This window comes from Poecilia latipinna, unplaced genomic scaffold (assembly GCF_001443285.1).
Source record: "Poecilia latipinna isolate Pla-1442-1.1 unplaced genomic scaffold, P_latipinna-1.0 Scaffold2323, whole genome shotgun sequence".
Taxonomy (NCBI): Eukaryota; Metazoa; Chordata; class Actinopteri; order Cyprinodontiformes; family Poeciliidae; genus Poecilia; species Poecilia latipinna.
The window spans coordinates 1-24117 of NW_015114939.1; the positions used below are offsets into that span (position 1 = coordinate 1).

General features: G+C 37.5%; 2 protein-coding genes and 1 long non-coding RNA gene across 3 annotated transcripts; 1 reads left to right on the top strand and 2 right to left on the bottom strand.

Annotated features, from left to right (window-relative positions):
* Positions 1-1411: 1411 nt before the first annotated feature.
* On the bottom strand, positions 1412-7865 carry LOC106937348 (protein FAM3C-like). The gene is made up of 10 exons (XM_015018794.1): positions 7759-7865; positions 5574-5612; positions 4976-5059; positions 4132-4176; positions 3949-4057; positions 3710-3768; positions 2864-2914; positions 2709-2793; positions 1742-1868; positions 1412-1650 (listed from the first exon to the last, which is right to left on the bottom strand). Exons 1-10 carry the CDS (start codon positions 7775-7777, stop codon positions 1561-1563), a joined length of 708 nt encoding a protein of 235 aa, XP_014874280.1. The 5' UTR covers positions 7778-7865; the 3' UTR covers positions 1412-1560.
* A 2283-nt stretch (positions 7866-10148) lies between these two features.
* On the bottom strand, positions 10149-24090 carry LOC106937352 (uncharacterized). The gene is made up of 13 exons (XM_015018802.1): positions 23631-24090; positions 23467-23560; positions 22780-22867; positions 18624-18960; positions 17781-17874; positions 17623-17710; positions 16931-17237; positions 16744-16837; positions 16346-16433; positions 15343-15655; positions 13124-13217; positions 12294-12381; positions 10149-11129 (listed from the first exon to the last, which is right to left on the bottom strand). Exons 1-13 carry the CDS (start codon positions 23695-23697, stop codon positions 10635-10637), a joined length of 2247 nt encoding a protein of 748 aa, XP_014874288.1. The 5' UTR covers positions 23698-24090; the 3' UTR covers positions 10149-10634.
* On the top strand, positions 19332-20201 carry LOC106937354 (uncharacterized). Its single transcript, XR_001422369.1, has 2 exons — positions 19332-19424; positions 19865-20201. It is a non-coding gene; the product is annotated as an uncharacterized LOC106937354 (long non-coding RNA).
* Positions 24091-24117: the final 27 nt, after the last annotated feature.

Genomic DNA, 24117 nt, shown 5'->3' on the forward strand with positions numbered 1-24117 from the left:
ATTTTCAATAGAAACTAGACCAAAAATACGTGGTAAGATTCTGTGCTTTTGCAGTTTTTTGTTGTTGTTTTACATTTAACCACTAGTTGGCAGCAGAGTTCATGTAGAGCTGTAAACTGAGTCACTTTGCTGTATTTTTGTTGCTCCATTGCTTAGAAATTACATTTCACAACAAAAAATCCTCTAATAATCCACACAAATTAATCGTTCTGCTCTACATATTCTTGGTAGATTAGGAAATGCTGTGATGAGAAAAAAGGGCTGACAGTTCAGACTATAACAGAAACAGTTCTTCTCTAGATGAACTATACGGTTCCTACTGAAAGTTCTGGATCTGTTTTGGGGTCAGAGGGATCAATCCGATCAGATCTGATAGATTTCCACCTTCTTCCTCAACAAAACAATCGTTGTGTTTGTTCCTTAACTGGGTTGGAGCGTTTTAGAGTTGCCTTTGTTCCTCTGGTCCTTCCTGTTTTTCTACCAACATGAATTTATTCCCGTCTTCTCTGTTTGTTTTAGTAACTGCAGGGCGACAGCAGATCTACCAGAGCAGCTGTAATGAATGTAAGGTTCCTTATTGTAGAACCGCTTTTATCTCAAACTGCTCTCTCAATTTGGCACTCACTATCAGTTTAAAGTTTAAGACCAGATTCAATATGTTGAAAAAAACAAACTGAACTCCGGCTGAGTCAGAAACATTCAGAAGAAAATTAGGGTCACCAGAAAAAAGAAGAAACCAACATTAATCTCGGATTTCTAACTTTAATCTCATATTTCTGACTTTAATTTTAATATTCTGACTTTAATAAGAATTCTGGAATTTGTCCACATTATTGTGTCTGTCACTAACTAACTAACTAACTAACTAACTAACTAACTAACTAACTAACTAACTAACGTCTACTTTTTCTGTTTATTTGGTTTATTTTGGGTTCAAATGAAAATTTAAAACAAAGACAATAAAGTAAAAACAGGATTTATTTAATAAAAAAACAAAAAATAAGTTAAAAACAAGAATTTAAATGTCTCCTTTTAATAGAAATATTTATAATATTTTTACCTTTTCCCACTTTTTCTATCTGACAACGAAAATTCATCAAATCCCCTTCCTATAAAAACACTGTGTCCTCATGATGCCCTAATAATCTGTTAATCTGCGTTTAATCTGCAGACGTCTGGAAGTTTTGTTGGTGAAATTGTCTTCAGAAGCTCCTGCAGGTGAAGCTAAACTTTGAGGGAAGTTCAACATCTGCAGCAGCAGGATTATTCCAAATGGATTAGGATCCTGAATCAGTGGAGATGTTGGGACGTTTCTAAAAATAAAAAAAATAAAATAAAAATAAAATAAAATAAAATAAAATAATAAAATAAAAAGTTTTCCTTGAATAAAAATCCATTATTCCACCCAAAATTGACCGGATTATTTTAATTGAACCTGGATCTGAGTCACAGCATCAGATCCAGGTTTATCTGCAGGATGTGGAGGATCTCATGGATTCATCCAGATCAGTTTAAGTCCTAAAAGTCCCCTCCTGCAGCTTCCTGCTGATTTTTCCGGGATTATTCCACGTATTTGGGAACGCAGCCCTCCACCTCCACCATCTCAGGCCAGTTGTCGTACTTGTTTTTGGAATCGTCGCTCTTCATGTGCTGGAACACACGAATGGATCAGATTTTAGTTTCACAGCAAATTAATTAGTCAGCAAATCTGGGTTAAATTAGTTTAATTTGATGACTTTACCTTCTCAAAGTTGCTTTTCCCTGTCGTTCCTTTCCCACCAACAAACACCCAGTTATCCCGATATCCTAGGGAATGGATGGTGGAGCTTCCCAGGTCCGAGATCAGAGTCCGGGCCTCCTCATTTAACCTGACGGGACAAAAACATTGGATGATGGGTCTGATACAGGAATACAGGAATAAATAAATAAATAAATAAATAAATAAATAAATAAATAAATAAATAAATAAAGATTTATAAAAATTATTGTTTATGTAAAAATTTATATAAATTGAAATATGAAACTGTATATAATTGCTTATTATAAAAACAGTTATACAGTAATATATTAATTAATGCATTAATTAATAAATTAATAAATGTTGGTAAGTAAATTAATTAATTATATTAATTTAAAAAAAGAATGATATTGATTAATAAATATTAGTGAAAAAATAATAAGTAAAGAGGAATACAGATAATATGAAAAGAAATTGACTGAATACAAATAATTATGTAATAAATAAAAACTAAAAATAAATCAATATGTAAATAAATAAATAGGAAAATATTTGCTGGTAAATAAAATGATTGAAATAAATGGATAAAACAATAAGTAGAAGTGAATAAATAAAAATTTATAAATTAATAATTGGAAACTATAAGTAAACGAATAAATTCATCATTATTCTGAAATAAACCAAATTTCTTTATGTATCTGATAAATAATCTGACAGTAAAAATCTTTAATTATGAGATTTCTGATGTGATTTGTGGATAAATTTATGAAGAAAGTTTGATTACAGCTTTACTGTATTTATGTGATCAAGTTAAAATTCATGTCAAATTTTCATTTTGATGAAGTTAAAACGATCTGGGATCAAATTATTTCTGGTATTTTTTCAGAAGCTCAGGAGAAACTATCTTTTCTCCTCGGAGGAGATTTAAGTTTTTCTCCGTAAACATGAAGCGTCTTCAGGGAGAACTGACTTTGTGGATCCCTCGTCGTACACAGCCATCAGAACCACAGAACCCGTCTCGACGCCCTTCAGGAACTCGATGAGCGGCTCCACACCTGCAACACAAACCTCAGCATCAGGATCCGTTCGGATCCGACAGAATCCGGCCTCATGACGGCGACTTACTGCCGCTGTACATGTTGAAGTGATCCGTCTTCATGACGTCTCCGGATTTACCTGCCGGACACAAACCAGGTGAGATCAGCCTGGAGCTCAGGGCGGGTTCTACTGTTACCGCTTATTATTAGAAAATACTGAAAATAATTTTATTTAGCTTCTCATTTGTATGAAAAACTGAAACAGAATATAGGGTCACTTAGAGAACAAACAAAAGATGTGAAATAATTATTTTTTATGTATTTTTCTTCCTGTGTTGATCACCTGTTTTAAGATTGGAGTCAAAATGATGACGAAAATGTTGAACTCATAAGAAAAATATCTAAATAATTGAAAATTAAAACTTAAAATGTTGAGAAAAAGAGAGTAATTACAATGATGAAGAAAAAAAATTGTCAAAAATGTTCAACTTTTGAAATTCTGAAATTTCTTAGTTTTTCCTAAATGATTTATAAGATTAAATCTTAAAATTTCAGATTTCTTCTAGCAAATTTTAAACTTTTGAAACTCAGAAATTTCCAAGAATTTTCAATAAGATTTCTAAAATTTATCTACATTTTTTTTTCAAGCAATTATTTTTACTTTTCAAGCTCAGAAATTTCGAATTTTTATTCAGAAAATGTCTGAGGTTAGTCGAAAAATGTCTGAATTTTTTTTGGCAGAAATTTACTTTTCCTTTTTTTGTTTCTCTCTACAATGGCCCTGACACGCACATCGTAAAAACAGCTGCTTTTATGATGAAAAAAGTTTTAGAAGTAAATAAAAAATACAAGTTAAGTTAAATAAATGCAAAATGAGTTACAATTACTCTCTAAATTAAAATGTAAAAACCCAGATTTAATCCCAGACACTCACCGTTTACCACCACGATGTTGATGCCGCTGCCAGCGTTGTTCATAACGGTTCCTAAAGCCCTGAAGCAACAAAACGCTGAGTCAACAAACATCATCTGATCAACAACATGACTGAAATGAAGCAGAAGGTCCAGAGAGACAGAAAACAGGCTGAAAAACCAGGAAAAGGTCCAAACAGACAGAATTAAACGTCTATAAAGAGACAAACAGCCGACAGAAAGAAGAGAACGGAGATCCTACAGGTTGTTGTTGACGCAGATCTTTGGAGGAACAACGTTTGCAGCTCCGCTCTGGACGAAGAAGCCGATGTGATTCGCTGGACAGACGTTCTTCCTGAAGCATGGCCCTTCTGCAGGAAAAAACACAAATCAGGTCCCAACAAACCCAGGAGATCCGGTCCGTTCTGACCGGGTCCAGACTCACCTGCGTTGGCGTCCATCCTGGAGATCCGACCATTTTTAATTATATCTGCAAGAGAAGAAACCATTCAGTAAAAATAAAATAAAATCTCTGATTTTATTCAAACCAGGCCAGATTTTAATCGGTTTTTGTTTGCTTTCTTTTCTAAAAAAAAAAAGAAAAAAATTAAAAATTACAGAAAATATTTTCAAAAAAATGTCTTTTTTTTCTCCAAACATCCCTTCTGTGAGTTGGACAACAGAGTACTGAGGCATATGATGATTTTTGTTTTATTATGAGAGAGTGATCATAATATTCACGAACAATTTTAGCAGAAAAAAGATTAAGTGTTTCTATTGAGTATTATCTGTAAAACTTATACCAAAGTATAACTACACGAGATGCTCAACACTTCTCATTTAATTTGCATTTTTCATGTTGGAGTTCTCATAAATTACTACTTTATTTTTCTGATATTATGACTGTATTCTGGTAAAATTATGACTTTATTCTTGTAATTAAAAAAAATAAAAAATTTGATCCCTAGTATTCCTTGTAGAGTTGATCTGAATTAAAAGTCCAAATAAATCGAAGATGAAAAACCTTCTTGTCAAACAAGATGGCGGATCTGGGTGCAGTGACATCATCACACATAACCACATTGGTGAAAAAAAATCCAGATTTTTCAGAAATTTAATTTTCAAAAACAAAAAATTTCATTAATTGATAAAATCAGTTTATCGTCCAGGAAACCTGAAATGAGTCACTTTTATGGAGAAAACAAGAACGTCTGCAGGACTTCATCATCATCATCATCATCACTGTGACACAGAAACGGTCTCCACCAGCAGAATCTGGAGGTTCTGACCTGTGGTCGGGTCGTTGTAGAGCTTCAGGAAGATGACGACGATGAACAGCAGGAGGATGAAGAACAGCAGCGCCTGGAGAAACCCTGACAGACAAAAACATCAATGAAAAAAAATCAGCTTTAGAGAAACAACAGGAGAGTAAGGATGAAGATTTCTGATCAGGTTCTGATCCGGTCAGGTTATTTCTGCAGCAGGAACGATACAACCGGGACGGTCACCACAAAAAACACTAAATCTTACCAAGTATGTTTGTTTAGCTTCTGGAGGAAGTATCTTAGTACACTAGAAATAAGACAAGTCTTTAGCAAAATATAAAGGATTTTTATTAAGCAATAATACTTTAATACTGACGAAAAATATTATTTAACTTATAAAAAGACATTTTCCCATAAGTGAAACAATCTTTTTCAGCAATAATAAGGAATTGTTTACTTAAAACAAGCTCCTATATCTCGCAAAAAGTTACTTATAAGTTATTTTTGTCTTATTTCAAGTATATTAAGATGTTTGCACCAGAATAGTGAAAAAAACTTGGTAGGGATTTTGTGTTTTTGCAGTTTTATCAAACTAATAAAATCAGAAAGGTTTGAAACTTACATCTGATGACGTTGCATTGATTCCCAATGTTTTTTTTCCCTGAAATATAAAAAGTGATGCTGTGAATGTTGAGTTTTTCAGGACAAATAGGTCAGACAGGTGAGAGGATGAATCATCGTCTGCGGCAGGTAAATCCTCCGAGTGTTTTCAGGATTATACCAAAGATTAAAGGATTTAAAACGAGTTTCAGCACAAACTCAGAAAAACTGACTGGATTAGAGTTAAAACACATCAATAATCTGTGAACAAATCAGCTTCGGCCCAAGATTACTGTCCAAACATTTTCACAAGTCGACAATTCAAACTGATTTTTACAATCAGATGTAAAATAGTGACTTTCTGCAAATAACTAATGATAAGGGAAAAGCAGGAGCGTCTTGAAGAGAGAGTGAGGATCGAACACAGAGGATGGCTGCAGGGGTTTACTCAGAGGCTCTGTACGGACAGAGTCATTTTTATGCTTTGTTTCATGTTCAGATATAAATAAAGCTAATAAAATAAATAGAGTAAAATAAGTGCCAAGCACTTCCTGAACAGACATGAGGAGAAATAAACTGAAACTTTACCGGACGGTTCTGTTTGGGATTTCCTGGGTTTCCTGTTCCACCAGGATTCACATGAATCAAAATGAGGAAATAAAAATGTGAACCATCCAGTTCTTACCGGAAATAATGATGGTGGAACTTTTATGACCGTATGAAGAAAGATTGATCATGAAATCAACAAAATTACGGCTAGTTCTGAGCTTTTATGAGGCTGTCAGACTGTCTTCTCTGCTCTTCTGGTTAGCGGAGTTGTTCTCATTTGGTCGCCACGGCAACGGGGCTTCGTTAGGCAAGAAAAAGGACGTTTTGAGTTGTTATTTGTTTTTTAGCATCATTTTCCTGTTGTGGCGCATTGCAGCCATTGTAATTCCTTAAAGTTCAATAAAGGACAGAAGCTGGACTTATTGACTCTTTAGTTCATAGAAAGTCTCGATTCATAACAATCTTTAAATAGGATAAAATATTTAATAAAATCTATAACAAACTAATACAACAGTAATTTTGTCAAATTTACTTAATTATCCAATAAAAGAAAAATTCTTTTAGTAATTTCTTGCATTTTGACAGAAATTAGAGAAACCAAACTGTTTATAAACATATATGTAGGTAGAACATATATTTTTACGTTAACCTTAGTAATTTTCTCAGCTTTGATTTAAGGCACATATTTTCTAGAAATCAGATAAGAAATAAGGACACTGTGATCATTTTGTGACAAATTTGTGCTCTTCTCACACAGAACAGCATTAAAAAAAAAAAAACCTCTCCAGATTGTTTGAAGTTTTATCTTCATTTTTTCTCTGTCAGAAATGAAACATTAGAAACTGTTTTCTTCTGGATGCTGTGAGGAAAACTTCATCAGGATCCACAAGATGTCAACATCTTTCCATCGCTGATGCAACAAAGATTATTTGCTGATCAGCATCCAGAAGGTTTCAAAAACAAAGCAGCAAAACCACTGAAATACTTTATGTACTTTAACAGAAGAAACGCAGTGAGCCCTGGGAGACAAGAAGCCGGGCTTTCTGGTTGGTTTAGTCTTTAGATTTACTGGCATGTCTTCTTATTCACTCCTCTTTCTCTTAAAGATCTGAACTTTACTCCCTGAGACTGTAGGAAGATAAGATTAGACATTTTAAATGAAACTCTGGTTCATGATTCACTTTAAAACATCGGAAATTAAAATCTTTAGCAGGTGAAATGAATCAAATCCAGACTGTCGGAAAGAAATACCTGAAATATTAACTGTTAAACAGGTGAGGCAGGATTGTACCTGAATCACGAGCTACACCTGGACAGGTAAACTAGCTGCATTATTAACACCTGAACAGGTAATTCTGCTCTAATACTAACAACTAACACCTGTACAGGATATTTACTCTACTATTAACACCTATAAAATTATTTCTACTCTATTATTAACGCCTGTATACTTCTGCTTTACTGATAACAGCTAATATCTGTACAGGTAACTTTGCTCTATTACTAAAACCTGTACAGGTATGTTTTCTCTATTGCTAACAACAAACACCTGTACAGATAATTTGCTCTACTGTAAACACCTGTACAGGTAAGCCAGCAGACCTTCAAACAGAGCAGAGAAATAAATCAAAATCATGAAGAAATAAGGTAAAACTGACCGACTCTGAAGGTGAACATGTTTCTTATGTCCGGCTGCCGTTCACTGTGAGCGGCCTCAGGTGGAATCCAGGAGGAACAGGTTGAACTTGCTCCGCCCCCTGCTGCCTAGCAACAGCCAATCAGCAGCTGCAGTGTCACAGTCCGGCTGCAGACGCCAGAGGAGTTTCCTGAATAATTACATTCAAATCAACTATAGAGTTAGGAAAGTTTTATATATTAATTTACAGAAGGAGTTTATTTTTAGTTTGGATCGGTTCTTTGACTTTCATAATTAGTGATCTATCAAAATTTAACACTTTAATACTGTAAAAATAACCCTTTTTATTTACTTATGTTTATTAGTCATGATTATTTTGTGTTATTTGTTTCAAAATCAATGTAAACCATCTTTGTTGTTATTAATCCAAACAGTGTGCAGGTTTAAACCCCACAGAGGACCTGAAGTTTGAGGAAACCACACGGTTGTTCAGTTTGAAACGGATCTGAACGTCAACCTGAAGTTTCAGGTTCATGGCCTGTTAAGAAGTTGTTCGTCTGGGTCTGCAGCTGATTGTTCTGGTCAAACCGCCCTGTGGTGTGCTCAGGGAGTGTCTCAGCATCCACGTTTGTCTTTTCCTGAGCCTGTTTTTCTCGTTTCCTTCAGGCTGTGAAAGCTTCAATTCATCCATCATCATGTCAGATATTCATTTTCACCTGACTCAAAATACTTATCAGGCATAATTCTGACGCGGTTGACTTAAACATCCTGATAAACAGACTATTCTCTTATAAAAAGACGTTTGTTTCTGTAAGCACTGAATCTTTTAAATATGGTGTTTCACAAGGCTCAGTTTTAGGTCCTTTTCTTTTGATACCTACATTCAGCCTTTGGGAAACACCGTCAGAAGAAAACAGCATTTACCTTTGTGAATACGGCAGCTGATGACACATTTAAATCGGAGCTGCTTCAATATCCTATAAACAATTATTACTTTTATGTTTTTTATTACTTTGTGTAATAAAAATTTTAGTCACTGGTAGTTGTTTTTAAATGGGATTATAAACTAATAAGGATTTGTTGTGAATTTCATAAAATATTTTTTGTTTAAAAATGTTATTTTACTTTATTACGGAACTTATCACTTATATTTAATCATGTTAAATATATTTTTGCTCAAATCCATTTTTAAGATCCTAATAGATTTTAGAATGTAACCTTGCTCTTTTTTTTCCATCCATTCTTAAATGCAAAATGTATTTTATATAATTGACTTGTATACTACTCTTAGATTTTTTCACCAATTGGTCTTTAGTCTTTATACTCCACGATTGATTGATTACTAATAACTAATTCATCACTACTATTTGTTTCAGTCATACTCCGTATACAGGGCCGGATTTAGAAGGATCTGGGGCCCTGGGCTACAGCTTTGGGGCCCGACAAACACAAAATTCTTGACCTTGCACAAACTACATTAGATAGATAGTTAGAAGGCTTATTGCAGTGTTTAAACGTAAAATTTTGCTCAATTTCATTCACTAACCTGACCAAATTCATAAGAAACCAAATAAGACAAAGTGGATGATTTGATCATATTATCAAATTGATAAAGACTCAGAGTTTTAATCCTCCACAGAAACTTGACACATGAACAGACAGATGTCAGGACAGAAAATTAAAAGGCAGTTTTTACAACATGGTATAAAACATTCAAATGTTTTTAAAATGTCTGTTCCAGCAGCAGGGGGCGCTGCTTCTGTGAAAGCACTTCAGGATGGAAACAGCTGCATCTCTCCTCTTCTTCTTCAACTCGGGTCATAAGTTACAGAGCAGAACATCGGAGATTATAAAAATAAAACAAACTTATTTCTTTTAACCAGTGACAGACTCACACAGTCGATGCAGATGTGAGTTGATGAGGAGTTGGGTGAACTCAGTTCCAGAGTTCACCCAAAGAGGGCGCCGTTTCACCTGATTACGCCGTTTCTTACCAGGAAAGCTGTCTTAAATAAAAAAAACAATAACAAAAACACTAAAAATACAAAATCTTACAAAGTATTTCTGTCTAGTTTCTAGTGCAAATATTGTAATAGACTTGAAATAAAACAAAACTAACTTGCAAGTAACTTCAGACAGAGGAGTTTCTTTTAAGTTGATAAAGTGAAACGTTTCATATTCAACATGGAGAAACGATGCCGTTATAAAGTGGAATAATCTGCCAGCAAAACTATAACTTTTTAAAATCAATATGAAAGAATGACTGACCTAAAACAAGCTACTATATAAGGGATGTCTAAACAATGGTCCCTGGGATAATTTTATGTGGACCCCCAACTCAAAATTTTTGGACTTTTTCATTTTTTTTTAAGTTTTTTTAGAAAATTTCTGAGCTTAATCTCAAAATTTCAGTTTTTTTATTTTTTTGGCAAAAATGTACTCATTTTTTCTATCTGAATTGGACTTAATATGCTGTTGTACTGAGCACTTTTAAAAAAAATTCATATCAGAATTATTTTTCATTTAAAGTCACAAAAACAATATGGCCCCTGAGTACAATAGACAGGGGACGCAGATATTGGCAGGCCCAAAAAATGTTTGGACACCACTCTCTTATATCTTGCTGAAATGTTGCATTTATGTTGTCTTTGTCTTATTTGAAGTATACTGAGATATTTGCACTAGGAATTAGACCAAACGTGCTTGGTAAGATTTTGTGTTTTGAGTCAGTTTGACTCAGAGATGATGAGCAGTAAGAAGGAGAATATAACTCCCTGATAAACCCGGTGGACCTGCAGAACCAGGATCTGAACCTGAGCCAGGACCAGCCTTTTTCCCCCAGCAGCATCAGTCTGGATCCACAGCAGGATGACGCTCTGCGTCCCCACATCATCCCGCCTACATCAGGCTGTTCAGGTGTCCCACAGGGTTCATCATCAGGGCTCGCTGGTTCAGCGCCTCCCTGTCCCGGACCAGCGCCGCCCTCTCCTGCTCCACCAGGGCGCGGTCCTGCTCCACGGCCGCCCGCTCCCGGTCCAACCACAGCCGCTCCGCCTGCACCGCCGCCCGGTCCCGCTCCACCATCTCCCGCTCCCGGTCCAGCACCGCTCGCTCCCGCTCCACCGCCTCCCACTCCCGCTCCAGTCCTCCCAGCGACCCGCCGCACGGCTCCTGGAAGTCTGTGGAGGAGGACGGCTGCTGCACAGGAGGGAGGCGGAGTCTGTGTCTGGGGGCGGGGTCTGGGTGATGGTCGTCATCCTGAGTCAGAGGCGTGAGGAGGGGAGCGCTACCAGCCAGACGGCCCTCCATGGCGTCGTTCATCAGGTGGAACCACGGCCAGGAGGAGGCGCTGTCAGCTGCACTCTCCATCCCAACAGGAGGATACTTCAGGTCCTGAACAGAATGTAGACATGGTTTCTGCAGCTTTCACCAAATTGAGTTCAAGACCATTATGGATTACATTTAAAGAGACAGTATTATGTGGCGCATAGTGCCATTTTATAGCACAATTAAGTAATTATGTTACTTTCAGTTGTTAGAAAAATGCTATATTAGATATGACTTAAAAGGAATTTGACTTCACATCTTAACGTTTTAAAATTGTGCCTCTGTCTCTTTAAGAACTTCTGCTCTTTCTGAAACTCCTCCTTCTTCACAAAATGACTGCTCTATTAACCCTTTAACAACGTTTTTACCAGTGTTTCACTGAGAAGTAGCTCCTATAATGAGCTCAGCAGACACACAGTTACACCAGCTGTTTGTTAATTGGTGCTGGCTAGTCTGAAGGAGCTGAGTGAGGGAGTTGCAAGGAGCTTGGATGCTTGTAAACTGCAACTCTGAGGAGGAGCTGTGTCTCATAGGAAGGGCTAGGTCCACTCACGCATTTTGCACAGCTGAATGGTTCCCATGGAGATTAAAGCATTTCTCAAACATGCATTAAAGATTCAAAGGAACACTCCAGGTTTGTTTTGATGGGGTAATAACATTATAACATGATGTACAGCTCAAAAAAGTCGATTTTTACAGGATACTGCTCCTTTAAGACCTGTATCACAACAGAAATGGGGTTCAAACGATTAATTGAATAAATCATGATTATTGAAATAATCAACTAATTTAGTAATTGAATAGTCAAAAACTGGAGTATACAAATTCGAAAAAAGCCATTTGCTGAAGCAACACACTCAGAGCAAAGATTTAGCTACAGCTGTACAAAAATATACATATTTTGCATTTCAGATTAAATAAACTCTTTTGTTTATAAATATGTTCTAACCAGAACTCCCCAAATTAATAAAACACAAGACAATGTTGACTGGGAATCTTGTCAAAGCCAATATGGATATATCTTTGCATTTTATTAATGAGAGTTTCTATAAATAATGACTTTTAGTGTTTAAAAAAATTGTCAGTTTTCATGAGGATGAAATGCCATAATACATAAAAATGTATTAATTTCCAAAGACATCCAGCTATGGGTGGACTAAGCCTCGCCATTCCCTGTGAAATTGGAGCAGGAATCATGAAAGCATTGATAGGATGGTGGGAATGTCTCACCTTGTACCTCCTCTTTAGATTGTCCCACTTCTTTGCCATCTGGTAGGTGGAGACTTTTCCCTGCAGGCCGAGCTCCTTCAAGATGGCTCTGAGGAAGCAGGTCATACGTCATCAACAGATGCAAGTTGTGCATTAATGAGTTAATCTAAAGTTGACTGAGCTTCCTGAGTTTTCTCTTCTTTCAAGAGGGCCAGCTGTCTATCCATCACATAAAAGGGCTAATTTATAAGGGCTGAATTAAACGTTTTTGTGTCAGCTGTATTAAATACTGACTGGATAAACAGAAAATTGTGGTTTTCTCACATTATTAAACATACATATTGAACAAAATATAAAACAGGAACCTCTTTAATGATGAATAAAAATATAAAAGATAAAATGAATAAAATGTGAAAAACTTAAATACCCATGAAAAGAAAGAAATGCAGAAATACCGCCTTGAAGGAATGTTAAAACTTCGCTCCCTGAAGCGCATTACCTCAGACAGCCATCAAAATCAACCGTCCTTATGTTTTTTTTTATATTTTGCTTTATTATTTTTTTCTACATTATACCCACCGCTTTTCTGTCATCGCGCAAAGTGCATTTTGCTTCCCAAATCGGATAATGTTTGTTTCTCTTTACCCATTCTGGAAACCTCCGCCATTTTTGTTTTTATATCAACGGCTCTACTTACTAAGGATGACCAGCGGCGCCCTCTGCTGGATGACGACGAAACTACAACACTAAAAGTTCTAAGCGGACGTTATTAACTAACCGACTGGAACCAGTTTTAATCTAACGAACCACTAATCGTTAATTTTTTGCAGCCGAAAGCATCTCCTCCTCACCTCCAGGCAGCTTTGGCAGCGTTCCTCCTCCCGGTGAAGAGCATCTCGTTGGAAGCTCGGAGTTTGATCATCCTCCTGGTGTCCTGGTCGCTCACTGGGAAGCAGACACAGCAGAGACCCGCTGCAGTCACGCGTTTCTGGAAATTACTCGCTGTTTATCTGCAAGATCCCTGATCTCTGGTGAGTCTGGGTTCGTTTTACCTCTGAATCACTGATACCGTTGCCAATGGTCCACAGTAGCCCGATGTTGACTTTAGCCTGCAATTTATATTTACAAACACTAGATGGCACTCCCTCCCCTTACATGATAAAATATCATGTCAACGTAGAAATTGTGGCGCAACTGTTTTTCGTCTGTAATCCGTCAAAAGTCGCAGCGACTTCGAAAAATGTATTTTATAGGCTTATATGGATAAATGAACAAAGAAAAGATTTAAGTGAGAAATAAATTAAAATATTATGTTGATTAAATTCTTCTTTTTAATCTGTCATGTCACATGGAAATAACCAGAGGTGGCAGCAACTAGTTACATTTACTAAAGTAACATTTTTTATTTTTTTATTTAGTTTTTTAAAAAATGTACATTTTGGAGTACTTTACTACACTGTATTATTTACTTTTACTTGTGTGATTTTCTTATGAGGTAACCTCACTGTTTTAACTTTGTTTAAACAAATAATTCACCAGACACACACCTGCAGATTTTTGTCTAAGTTTCATAAACTTTATATTGAACAATTTTTTTTTCTTTTGTCTGCTTTTGTTATTTTTCTAATTACGCAATTTATATGAATTATTTTCATTTTGGTTCATAAAATACCCAAAATTTCCACATAACTTTACATTTTGGTCCATTTGATGATGTAATTTTTAAAAGATTAAATGGTTAATGTTTTGATCAATTACTCACTACTTGAGTCGACTTTTTATCAGATACTTTTTAGTCTTGAATATTTCTTTGGGCAGCTACTTTTTACTCTTACTTGAGTAAAAGTTTTTGGATACTTCACCTCTGGAAAGAGCAGAATCAAATTAAATCTTGTTCAGGTGAATACAACTCAAATGTTGGTGAAATAAAAATGTTGTGCATTGACATCACAATAACACATTATCATTGTTAAGCCTGGTGCTGTGGTGGATGTGTCCCGTATTTTGGAGGTTTTGAAGCAGCGACCCATATTTTCCTTCTTCCCGAACAAACAGATGAGACGGATTCAGGATGAGTTCAGATCAGATAAGCAGCTTGTGTCCACATCATTACAGCAGAGAAAACATTTCCTGCAGCTCCATCGAAGGGGTTTTGAATATAGACTGATTTGGTCTCAGTAAGTTTTAGAGTTAATAAGAAATCCAAAACAAACCGGACCAAGATAGTGCAGATAAACCGGAACATTGGCCAGTTTATGAAATAAATATTAAATCTTGACTTCCTGCTAAGCTATATTCTAACGTGAATAAGATTTTAAGCTAAATAGTTGATTTTGATTAAGAATATCTTAGTAGTTCAGATTAATAGTAATAAATTAAACATTTGCGCCCCCTGTTGATGCAATGTGGTACTGTAATATTTACAAATAAAATGATTTCATTCTTAACAAAAGAATATTTTAAAATTAGTGGAAATTATTAAATTTTTGTAAAACACATGCTCTTTAGGTTACCTTAATAGAAGCTATGCAAAGTTGTGTAATGTACAGACAAAATTAAATAATCGATTAATAGAATGATACATTAAAATAAGCTCAATTTCCATTTGCAGGATTTACTATTTTTCTCTAAAACCATATGACAAATGTCTTCAATCTGATGTTTTGGTCTCAACAAGCCCTTAGCTTGAAGGACAAATTGGTTTACAGCAATATCATAATTCATTTTATTTATTGTTTCTGCTGTTTTGTTGATTTTATTTTGGGTAATAAAAAATGTCTTTCAGTTCCAATGTTAAATATTCATTAAAAGTTAATGTTTAATTATCTCTGAGAATGTGTTCTTGCATTATTATTCCATTATCATGACATTACATTAAAATGGTCTCAAAACAACAATATTATTATATTTATCACAATAACTTCTGGGACAATTTATTGTCCAACAAAACGTGTTATCCTGACAGGCCTATTGATTAACAGTAAAGACACAACGATGAAGAAAATCATAGAGTGTGGACTCTGTGTTGGTTTTGACTTTTTAGTTTGTCCAGGAAAGTACTTGTACTTACTTTTGTAGGAGAGCTCTGACGGCGTGGCGCACTCCTCTCCGCTGGCGTCGATGTAGGTGACGGCGGCGTCGGCCTCGCCGTGGTCTCCGCCCGCCATGCTGTCCAGCTCCGACATGCCGCTCCGCTCCCCCATCAGGCAGTCGGGGGGCGGAGACGACCCGAACACGGCGTCCTCCTCGCTGGTCCACACCGGCGTCACTCTGGGGGCTTTATCGGCCAGCCGGCCCTCCAGAGCGTCGCTCATCAGCTGGAACCAGGGCCAGGAGGCCGGGTTGGTCTGGGCCTCCATACCGCGAGGAGGAAACTTCAGGTCCTTCACAGGCAGGACACAAGATTCAGAACCAGCAGCGCCAAAGAGACGGATTCATTCTGATAAATTTACACAATTTATCATTTAATGACCTTCGCAACAGTTTCCAGAGAAGCTGGGAGTAATTATAAGAAACACACTGGAAAAACACAAAATATTACCAAGTAAGACAAAACTAACTTACAAGTAACTTTTCAACAACAAAGAAGAGCTTGTTTGGGTCAATAATTCCTTAAAGTTGGTGAAAAAGTACTAGATTATTTCACTTATAACATGGGAAAATTTTACTTAAAACAAACTCCTATATGTTTCTGAAAAGTTACTTGTTTGTTAGTTTTGCCTTATTTCAAGTGAACTAAGATGTTTGCATTATATATAAAGCCAAAATTAATTGGTAAGATTTTATGTTTTTGCAGTGCAGATACGTCGGTCATAATAGGCTCATAGAGTCATAATAATGATTATTGATAACTAAACTAGTTGATGATTATTTAAATAATCAACTTTCATGATTAATCATTTCAGCCTTAATTATCTGTGCTATTTAGTTTTTCCTTGACATTTTTAATCATGTTTTAATTGTTAATTTCTGTGTCAGATAAATAAACTTACTAACTTTATGAGGTTTCTTGTGAATTTGAGGGAAAAAAAAGAAATTTTTCACAGTAAAACAGTTGATACTTTAGAACAAACCTTGAATTTAGTCTTCAGGTTGTCCCATTTCTTGGCCACCTGGTCTGGAGTTATCCTCCCAGTCAGACCCATTTCCTTCACAATCCCCCTGAATCAGAACCAGAACCTTTTTAAACAGGAAGCTTAGCTGGAATCATGAATATTAACTGTGATTGTGATGGAGACCAGGGCTCCATCACTGATAAAATAGGATTATTGATATTGTGTTTAATTGATTTGCAGACAAAATGTCCTTTATTTCAGTTGTATTGATATTTTTTTACCACATTCTTGCTGTACTGGAAGGATGGTCAATTAAATGTCGCAGTTAAATCAATTAAACACAACATAATAAAATAATCCTGTTTTCTAAGGGACCCCTGGTCTCCGTCAGTGACGTCGGTGTTGATATTCCTGACCTCCAGGCGGGTTTTGCCGTGTTCCTCCTGCCGGTGAACAGAGCCTCATTAGCAGCTCGCAGCTCAATCAGTCGCCTCGTGTCTTCTTCTGTTACTGTGGACATTTAAGTTTCACCGGCACATTAATCTGAGAGAACTCATCACAGAGAAGTAGAACAACAACACCTTCCTGTTTCCGGTCTCTTACGTTTGTAGGTGAACTCTGTGATCCGGTGCAGATCACCCAGAGCCGACGATCCGATCTTCTCTTCGTTATCGACCAACAGATCCATCTCAGACTCCGTCAGGAACTCGGCCATCCCTCCCCGGCTTCGCCGCGCCCGTTTCTTCGGCGTCGGTAAAAGAGTCTCGCACTCCTCGTCTCCATCCTCCACGATGGGAGCGAGGATGGGCGCGGCGTTGGCCAGTCGGCCCTCCATGGCGTCGTTCATCCGGTAGAACCAGGGCCAGGAGTTTGGGTTGGCCTCCACTCCGCGGGACGGAAACTTCAGCTCCTGGAGGAGACGCAAACAGTTTTCAGTGATTCAGTTTGGAAATTATTTTAATTTTTTTTTTTAGATAATGTACAATATTGGACAAGTTTTTTTTTTGTTTTTTTTTACATATTTGTATCAGTTTGATAAATAAAACTGTTCTACTAATAGCAGATAGTATTTATGTTCATCTTGTTGCCGTTTGCCTCTGTGGGGGGAAGTGGAGGAGGCTGGACATGTATTTGTTTGGTCATATCTGTTACCGGCTCTAACAGCAATTTCCATATTGGTGCATCCCCAGTTTTTATTTTTGAAGCATGTTCTTTGCTTGCAGTAATATTGGAGCAGATTTCTCTCCGTACAGCATCGCTGCAGGGCATTCTGGGGGTTCAGGCGGTTTATGTACCTTATACCTCCTCTTCAGGTTGTCCCACTTCTTGGCCAGCTGCTCTGTGGTCAGCCGCCCCTGCAGACCGAGCTCAAACAGGATGGCTCTGAGGAAAACAAAGAGAACGTTTTCATTTCTAACTTAGGTAGTTATAATATAACGTGAGGGAATCTCACCTCCAGGCTGGCTTGGCCGAGTGTTTTCTGCCCGTGAACAGCGCTTCGTTTGCAGCTCGGAGTTTGATCATCCTCTCGGTTTCGGCCTCGGTCACTGTTGGACAGAAGAATCAGGTTTCCATTACAATGGGCACAAAACTATGATGATATGCTAATGTCTACAAAACACAATTCACAATTCTGTTTTTCTGTTTCCAGTTAGTAAGAAACGCAATTAAATAAAATCACATGAGTAAGTTTGTTCATGTAATAAGTCATAAAAATAAAAAAAAAAGACATGCTGCACCATCATCCTCCAACCAGCTCCTGTCGTCTCCGCCTTTTCCACCAGTAGTAACAGAAAGTTGTTCATCACATGACTGGTAAAGTGTTTCCATAGCAATTTTATTAAATTTACATAATTTTAAAACAGCTGAAAAACCACCTCATCCAAGAGAAAAACCTTTTGTCAAACTGCCGTGTTTCTATTAAGTTTTTTTTTTTTTCACAATTTTATGGTGAATGGAAATCCAGCTAGAGTCAAGTTCATTTCTATGTTACTGTTAGATTTTCATTCCTGAAAGATGTTTGTAACAAAATCAAGCAAAAGAAACATTTTTCCAAATCAGTTTCTTTCAATATAAAACTTGAACAAAAACTGCAGGTTTGTGTGTCTGAATTTTGACTAAAACTTGTTTTTCATTCAGTGAAGTTGCTCAAGAGGGCAGAGAATCCATCCAGACATTTTACTCAAGTAAGAGTAGCAATACTTCATAATAAAACAACTCAAGTACAAATATTTCTAAAAGTAGAAGTTTTCCAAATCATTACTTTGATGTAATGATCTCAGGAAGGTTCACCTACTTTTATACGTGCACTCTGTCATCCTCCGCCATCCCATGGGAACGCCTCCGGTGGGCGGGACCTCGGCATGGACCGGCTCGTCTTCCTCCACCGGCTCGCCCGTCACCGTCTCGTCCATCTCCGTCTTGATGAGGAACTCCAGGATGTCCGTGTTCTCCTGGTTCTGGCAGGGCTGGCAGTCGGTGGGGTGGGCTGTGTTGCCAGAACTGTCCGGACTCAGAACCAGGCTGCTGTTAAACAGGCGGCCCTGCATCGCTTCGTCCATGATGTGGAACCAGGGCCAAGACTCCACCACGACCCCAAGGTGCTCCTGGCCCTGGTAGGGCTGTTTCAGGTCCTGAAAGAGGAGCACAGTGACCCCAGCAGGCTCAGATGTGAACTTCACTAGCTGGTAGAAGCAGTCAGGGGGGTTTCACACCTGACTGGACCAAAACTGCAACATTTGCTACATTTTCAGCTACTGTAATTCCCTTTCACATTGCACTGGGCCAAACAATCCAAACTAATTGAAAAACATGTTCCTCTCCTCGCCTGTGGGGGCGCTGCACCAAGAACCACTGAAGGAAACGACACAAAAACATCTGAAGAAGACACTTAAGGCGCTTTCGCACTGCACGGAACGGAACGGTTCCGAGCGTGTTCACATTACAACTTGCGACCGGTTCCACCCGGCCCCATGGAACCACAAGAGCTGTGGTTCGCCTTAGCGACACTCCCTTCTTCACGAAATGTAAACCAGAACAGAGTAGAGTAGGTTTGGATGATACGGCTGAAAAACGCGTCATGACGTAAACCTTTCATGTCAGTCGATATTTTTAGTTATTGATTAGTTTTTTGTTTTAAATTTCTGAAAAATTTCCAAACTGTTGGCTTGACCTTTCCTGTTTTATCCACAGTTTTCGTTCCACGCCTTTGTGTCTTTTATTTTTAAGTAGTTTTGAGGCACAGTGGTGAAACTTGAAACTGCTGCTGCACAAGTTACTCAACAGGGTGTTGCTAGGTAACCAAAGACTGAGAGAGTTGCTAGGTAACCAAAGACTGAGAGAGTTAGTTGATTCCACAAATCTATCTTAGCTAACCATGAAAGTTTAAGTGGCTAAAGTCTTTCCTCCGCCTACATCCCCCAGAATGCTTTGTGATTCTGAGTTCAGTGAAATTATTGAATATTCTGTTGGACATGTTATCTATTGATATATGTCCAGTCGTTATTGATTTATTGTCCAGACCTAGAGTAGCATCAGATTTTAACAGCACTCTCGCTTTTGTTTTGGTCATATTTACCCAGAATGCCTTGTGTTTGAGTCAACTTCCTACTTTTGTAGCAGTTTCCAGTCAGTTTGACATCCACATATGCATTTGTACCAGAATTCACTTAATCAAAACCAAGACCGAGGTTTTTAGGCAGACCAGAGTTCACTTTTTTGATTCAATTGCTTCCCCAAACAAACCTGACTTTCTAGACAAATGAAGTAGAGTTGGATTAAAGCGGACTAAACATGACAGGTGTGAATGCACCCTAAATAATCCAGATATCTGGAAAGATGTAGGAGATTTTCACCAAAGTTTTGAATTGGTAAAGAAAACAGTGTTCTCATTTTTTTATTGAAATTACTCTCAATTTCTATTTTTCTTTATGAACTCCTGCAGAAGTTCAGCTGAATCCTAACACCAGAGCTTTAAAAAGGCTGCAGCATCAGATGAAGCAAACCCAGAACCAACTCCACTGCTGTGTTATTAAAAACCCCTGCAGCTCGGTGTTGTGTGGTGCAGATTCCCTGATCACATCCCGTCCTGCTGAGCTACACAAACAGAACTCAAACATCTGAAGGAGGGATAAATAAATGATGAGCTAAAGCTGGTTTATAGTCTGACTGCGTCCTCACAGCAGGGCTGGTTCTGTGAGAGATCCAGCTGTTACAGCAGAGGGTTTAATGCAGGAATATTTAGAGGAGTTGATTAAAAAAAGACCCAAAAAGATAAAAGAACCCATCAAAATCCTTATTAATGTAGCAGCTGCTGTTAGTAATTATTCTGTAAATGCTAAAACTGCTCCATTTGTTAACACAATTTAAATTATTGGGGTTCCCCATGGCTCAATACTGGGTACTTTCCTATTTTCATCCTGTATTCTGATAACTAGTCGATATTATTCAGTATTTTATTCACATCCTTCACCATTTTTACATATCTAGCTGTATGTGTGTTTTGAAAAGTTATCTAAATTGATCACTGGATTCAGTAAAACAGAAGCAAAAATATTAGAAAAATTTAAAACATAGCTAGATAATTTACACAAAAACTAAATAAGGAAGGACATAAGGAAAGAAAAAAAGACAGACAGGAGAGAAGGAAGTAAAGTAAAATAGAGTTCATCAAGGTCAGACAAATGTCTTACTTGTTCCACTTCCAGTTTTTTTTTTATAAAACTATGGTTTATATTTATAATCTAACACCTTTATCAACCAGTTAAAGTGAACTTAAGTTTGAATCTGTTTTTTAGCACGCCATAGGTGCAGAAATGTGCTTTCCTTCCTGATTCAGAGTCAGATCAACACAGATGGAAGAGCTGACAGGGAAAGAACAGAGATGGAAAAGGCACAAGAAAAGAAAGAAGAAAATCAGGAAAGAGGGAAGTATCGCAGGAATGGAAGTAGAACGCAAAAAATCAGAGACAAAAAAGAAGAAAGGAAGGTCACATGGAGGGAAAAAGGCAACAAGAATGTAAGACGGGGACAAAGGGACATGAGAGAGGAAGGAAGAAAGAAAGGAAAGACAGGTCACAGGATACGAGGCAGGAAGGAAGGAAGCAGTGACACAGCATTCCCTGCCCCCTTTAGACAATGGCAGTCTGGTACTGAGTGTCTTTTCCTACACTTATCCTGACTGGGTAGGAACCCTGAACATTAAACATGTTGAGTTCAACATGTGACACAAAAATAACAAAATGTTGTGAAAAACCAGCTTTTTTTCTGGCTAAAATCAACCAAAATCTTCTGGGACGGTGAGTTAAACCTGAAGAAATCAAACCGTAATGTTCAGGTTTGACCCTGAAACAAACCAGTTTTATATTAATCACTATGTCCTCCTACTGGGCTTAGAATTCACTTTAAAAGATCAGACCTTTCATATAAAGCAGTGACCGGTTGGGTCCAGTTTATCTGTCTAAAAATAGGTTTTGTTCTGTTTGTGCTAAAATTCTGAATTTGTTATTTTTTTCCTGAACCAGAAAACTAAAAAAGATAAAAGTCTTCAAGTTGTGGCCAAAAGGCTGCAGGACAACTTTCCTCCACAGCTGCTCTTTTTGTTTTAAAATAAATCCAGATGCATCTATTTAATTTGCCATTATTAATGTCAATATCTATTATCTTTAGAGCTGTAACTGATTATTTTACTAATTGACTATTTTGTTGATTATTTTGTTGATTAATCAGTGTATAAACATATACCAACAAATATCAGTTATCGGTCATAATATATTGATATCAGTCCAAATTTTCACATCAGTGATTCCTGTTATAAATTAGGATTGCAACTAAAGATTACTTCATGAAATAATTATTCTAAACGATTTAATCGGGAAAGAATAAACCTGGCACATTTCTCAGATTTTTCTTTTAACCCCTTATGCTTACTTTATACAATATTAGAAATATATTTTATATTACAAATATTTTAATTAATCTTTTACATAAGAAAATAAACATTTTATTTCCTAAATGCAATAAAATGATTTGTGGCAAATGATGCATCTGCAGCTGAAAGATAACATGAGATTAGTTTTGTTTTTACAGAATTTTGTAGAACATTTTTACACACAAAGGTGTTTATTTTTTTGTCTTAAATGTAAACTGTAATTTTTTTTTGCACAGTTTTGGTTAAATTACTACTCTGAATGTGCTGTTCTTTCAGCAAATGGCCTTTTTCGAGTCTATATACTCTAGTTATATCTATATTAATCAATTACTAAATAAGTTGACGATCATTTGAATAACTGATTTCTCTTGATTAATTCAATTGATCATTACAGACCCAATTATCTTACTCATGCACTTTTCTTTAAATGTAATTGTTTTATGTTTTATCTTGAACAGCAGTTTGTGGTGATGTGAAAAACAGTTTATAAATTGCCGATCATCCCTCTGTAACCTGAACTCACCTTATATTTGGTCCGCAGGTTGTCCCATTTCTTGGCGATCTGGTCAGCCGTCAGCTTCCCCTCCAGACCCAAACCCTTCAGGATGGTGCTGAGGAGCGACAGAGGACAACATCTGAGACAGAGATAACCCAAGAATGTAGAGTTTATAGACTCCATGTGTGGAGAATGATGAAACGGGCAGCAGACGTCCAACGAGATGATTTAAAACGAGGCCAAAACTCTGGATTCATTTGTTCTACACCAGGAGTCTCTGGTTTTAATCTGATTTATTACCAGATGTGGGCAGAGTTTCCAAAAATTAGACTCCAGTAAGAGCAGCACGACTTACATATTTTTACTCAAGTAAAAATAAAAAGTATTTGGTAAAAAATCAACTCAAGTACTAAATAAATGATCCAAACAAAAATGACATCATCAGATGAACCAAAGTATAAAGCTAAGTGGAAATTTTTGTATTTTAAAGGACGAAAATGACGACAATTAATTTTAGTAACAAAAAAATAACAAAATCAGGCAAAGAAACGTTTTTCCAAATCAGTTTTTCTCAATTAAAAAAAAAAAACAGATGAAACTTTAACAAAAACTGCAGGTGTGTGTCTGGTGTCTTCAACAGAACCAGGCTAGGACCCTGATCTGGACCACAGAACCAACCCTGACTCGGCCCAGACCATGCTGAGACCTCCTCACCTCCAGGCTATCTTAGCCGAATTCCTCTTCCCAGTGAACAGAACCTCGTTGGAGGCCCGGAATTGGATCAGCCTCTTCACGTCCTCCTCCGTCACTGTAGGTCAGAGGTCAAAGGTCACGGGTGCATCAACAGGACACGACCCACAGGGGCTGAAGATACTCACTCTTGTAGGAGTTCTCCTGGAGGTTCGGCTGCAGGCTCGGTTGGAGGGTCGGCTCCATGGTGATCATGGGAGAGCGGGGACTCGTTCTGGTGTTCGGGCCCGCTTCCTACAAGTTAGCTCATCGTGTAGTTCGGTTCCTCCAGTTTCCTCCAGCTTCGGTCCATTCAGCAAGTTGGGTCCAGTTCGGTTCGGCAGAGCTCCGAATGGTTAAACCGTCCGTTAGCTTTTTTCCGGCTAACACAACACAACAAACCAAACAGATCCGAGCTTCCTGCCGAGCTGGGAGTCCGGTTACAGACAGCTGGGACAGGTTCCGATGTCCGGCATGTGTCAGAACTTAATGACACCACCGCAGAATCATCGGGCAGAACCGTAAATAAACCCGTTGGAGGTACCAGAGCTAGCTGCTGCTGCTGGTGCTGAGGAAAGGAGCGCTCGATACCTCCGCCCAAACCTCCCCGAAGTCATGTGACCGAAATCTGGAGAG

What these genes read in the sequence shown, in the direction of transcription:
- LOC106937348 (XM_015018794.1), bottom strand. An exon ending in TCAATGCAACGTCATCAGAT is followed by an intron (nt 5,060 to 5,573) that starts GTAAGTTTCAAA and finishes TTTGTCTGTCAG; the next exon opens with GGTTTCTCCAGGCGCTGCTG. An exon ending in CTACAACGACCCGACCACAG is followed by an intron (nt 4,177 to 4,975) that starts GTCAGAACCTCC and finishes CTTCTCTTGCAG; the next exon opens with ATATAATTAAAAATGGTCGG.
- LOC106937352 (XM_015018802.1), bottom strand. Translation starts at nt 23,697, where the DNA reads ATGATCACCATGGAGCCGACCCTCCAACCGAGCCTGCAGCCGAACCTC. An exon ending in CCAGGAGAACTCCTACAAGA is followed by an intron (nt 23,561 to 23,630) that starts GTGAGTATCTTC and finishes TCTGACCTACAG; the next exon opens with TGACGGAGGAGGACGTGAAG. An exon ending in TCGGCCAAGCCAGCCTGGAG is followed by an intron (nt 17,711 to 17,780) that starts GTGAGATTCCCT and finishes TGTTTTCCTCAG; the next exon opens with AGCCATCCTGTTTGAGCTCG.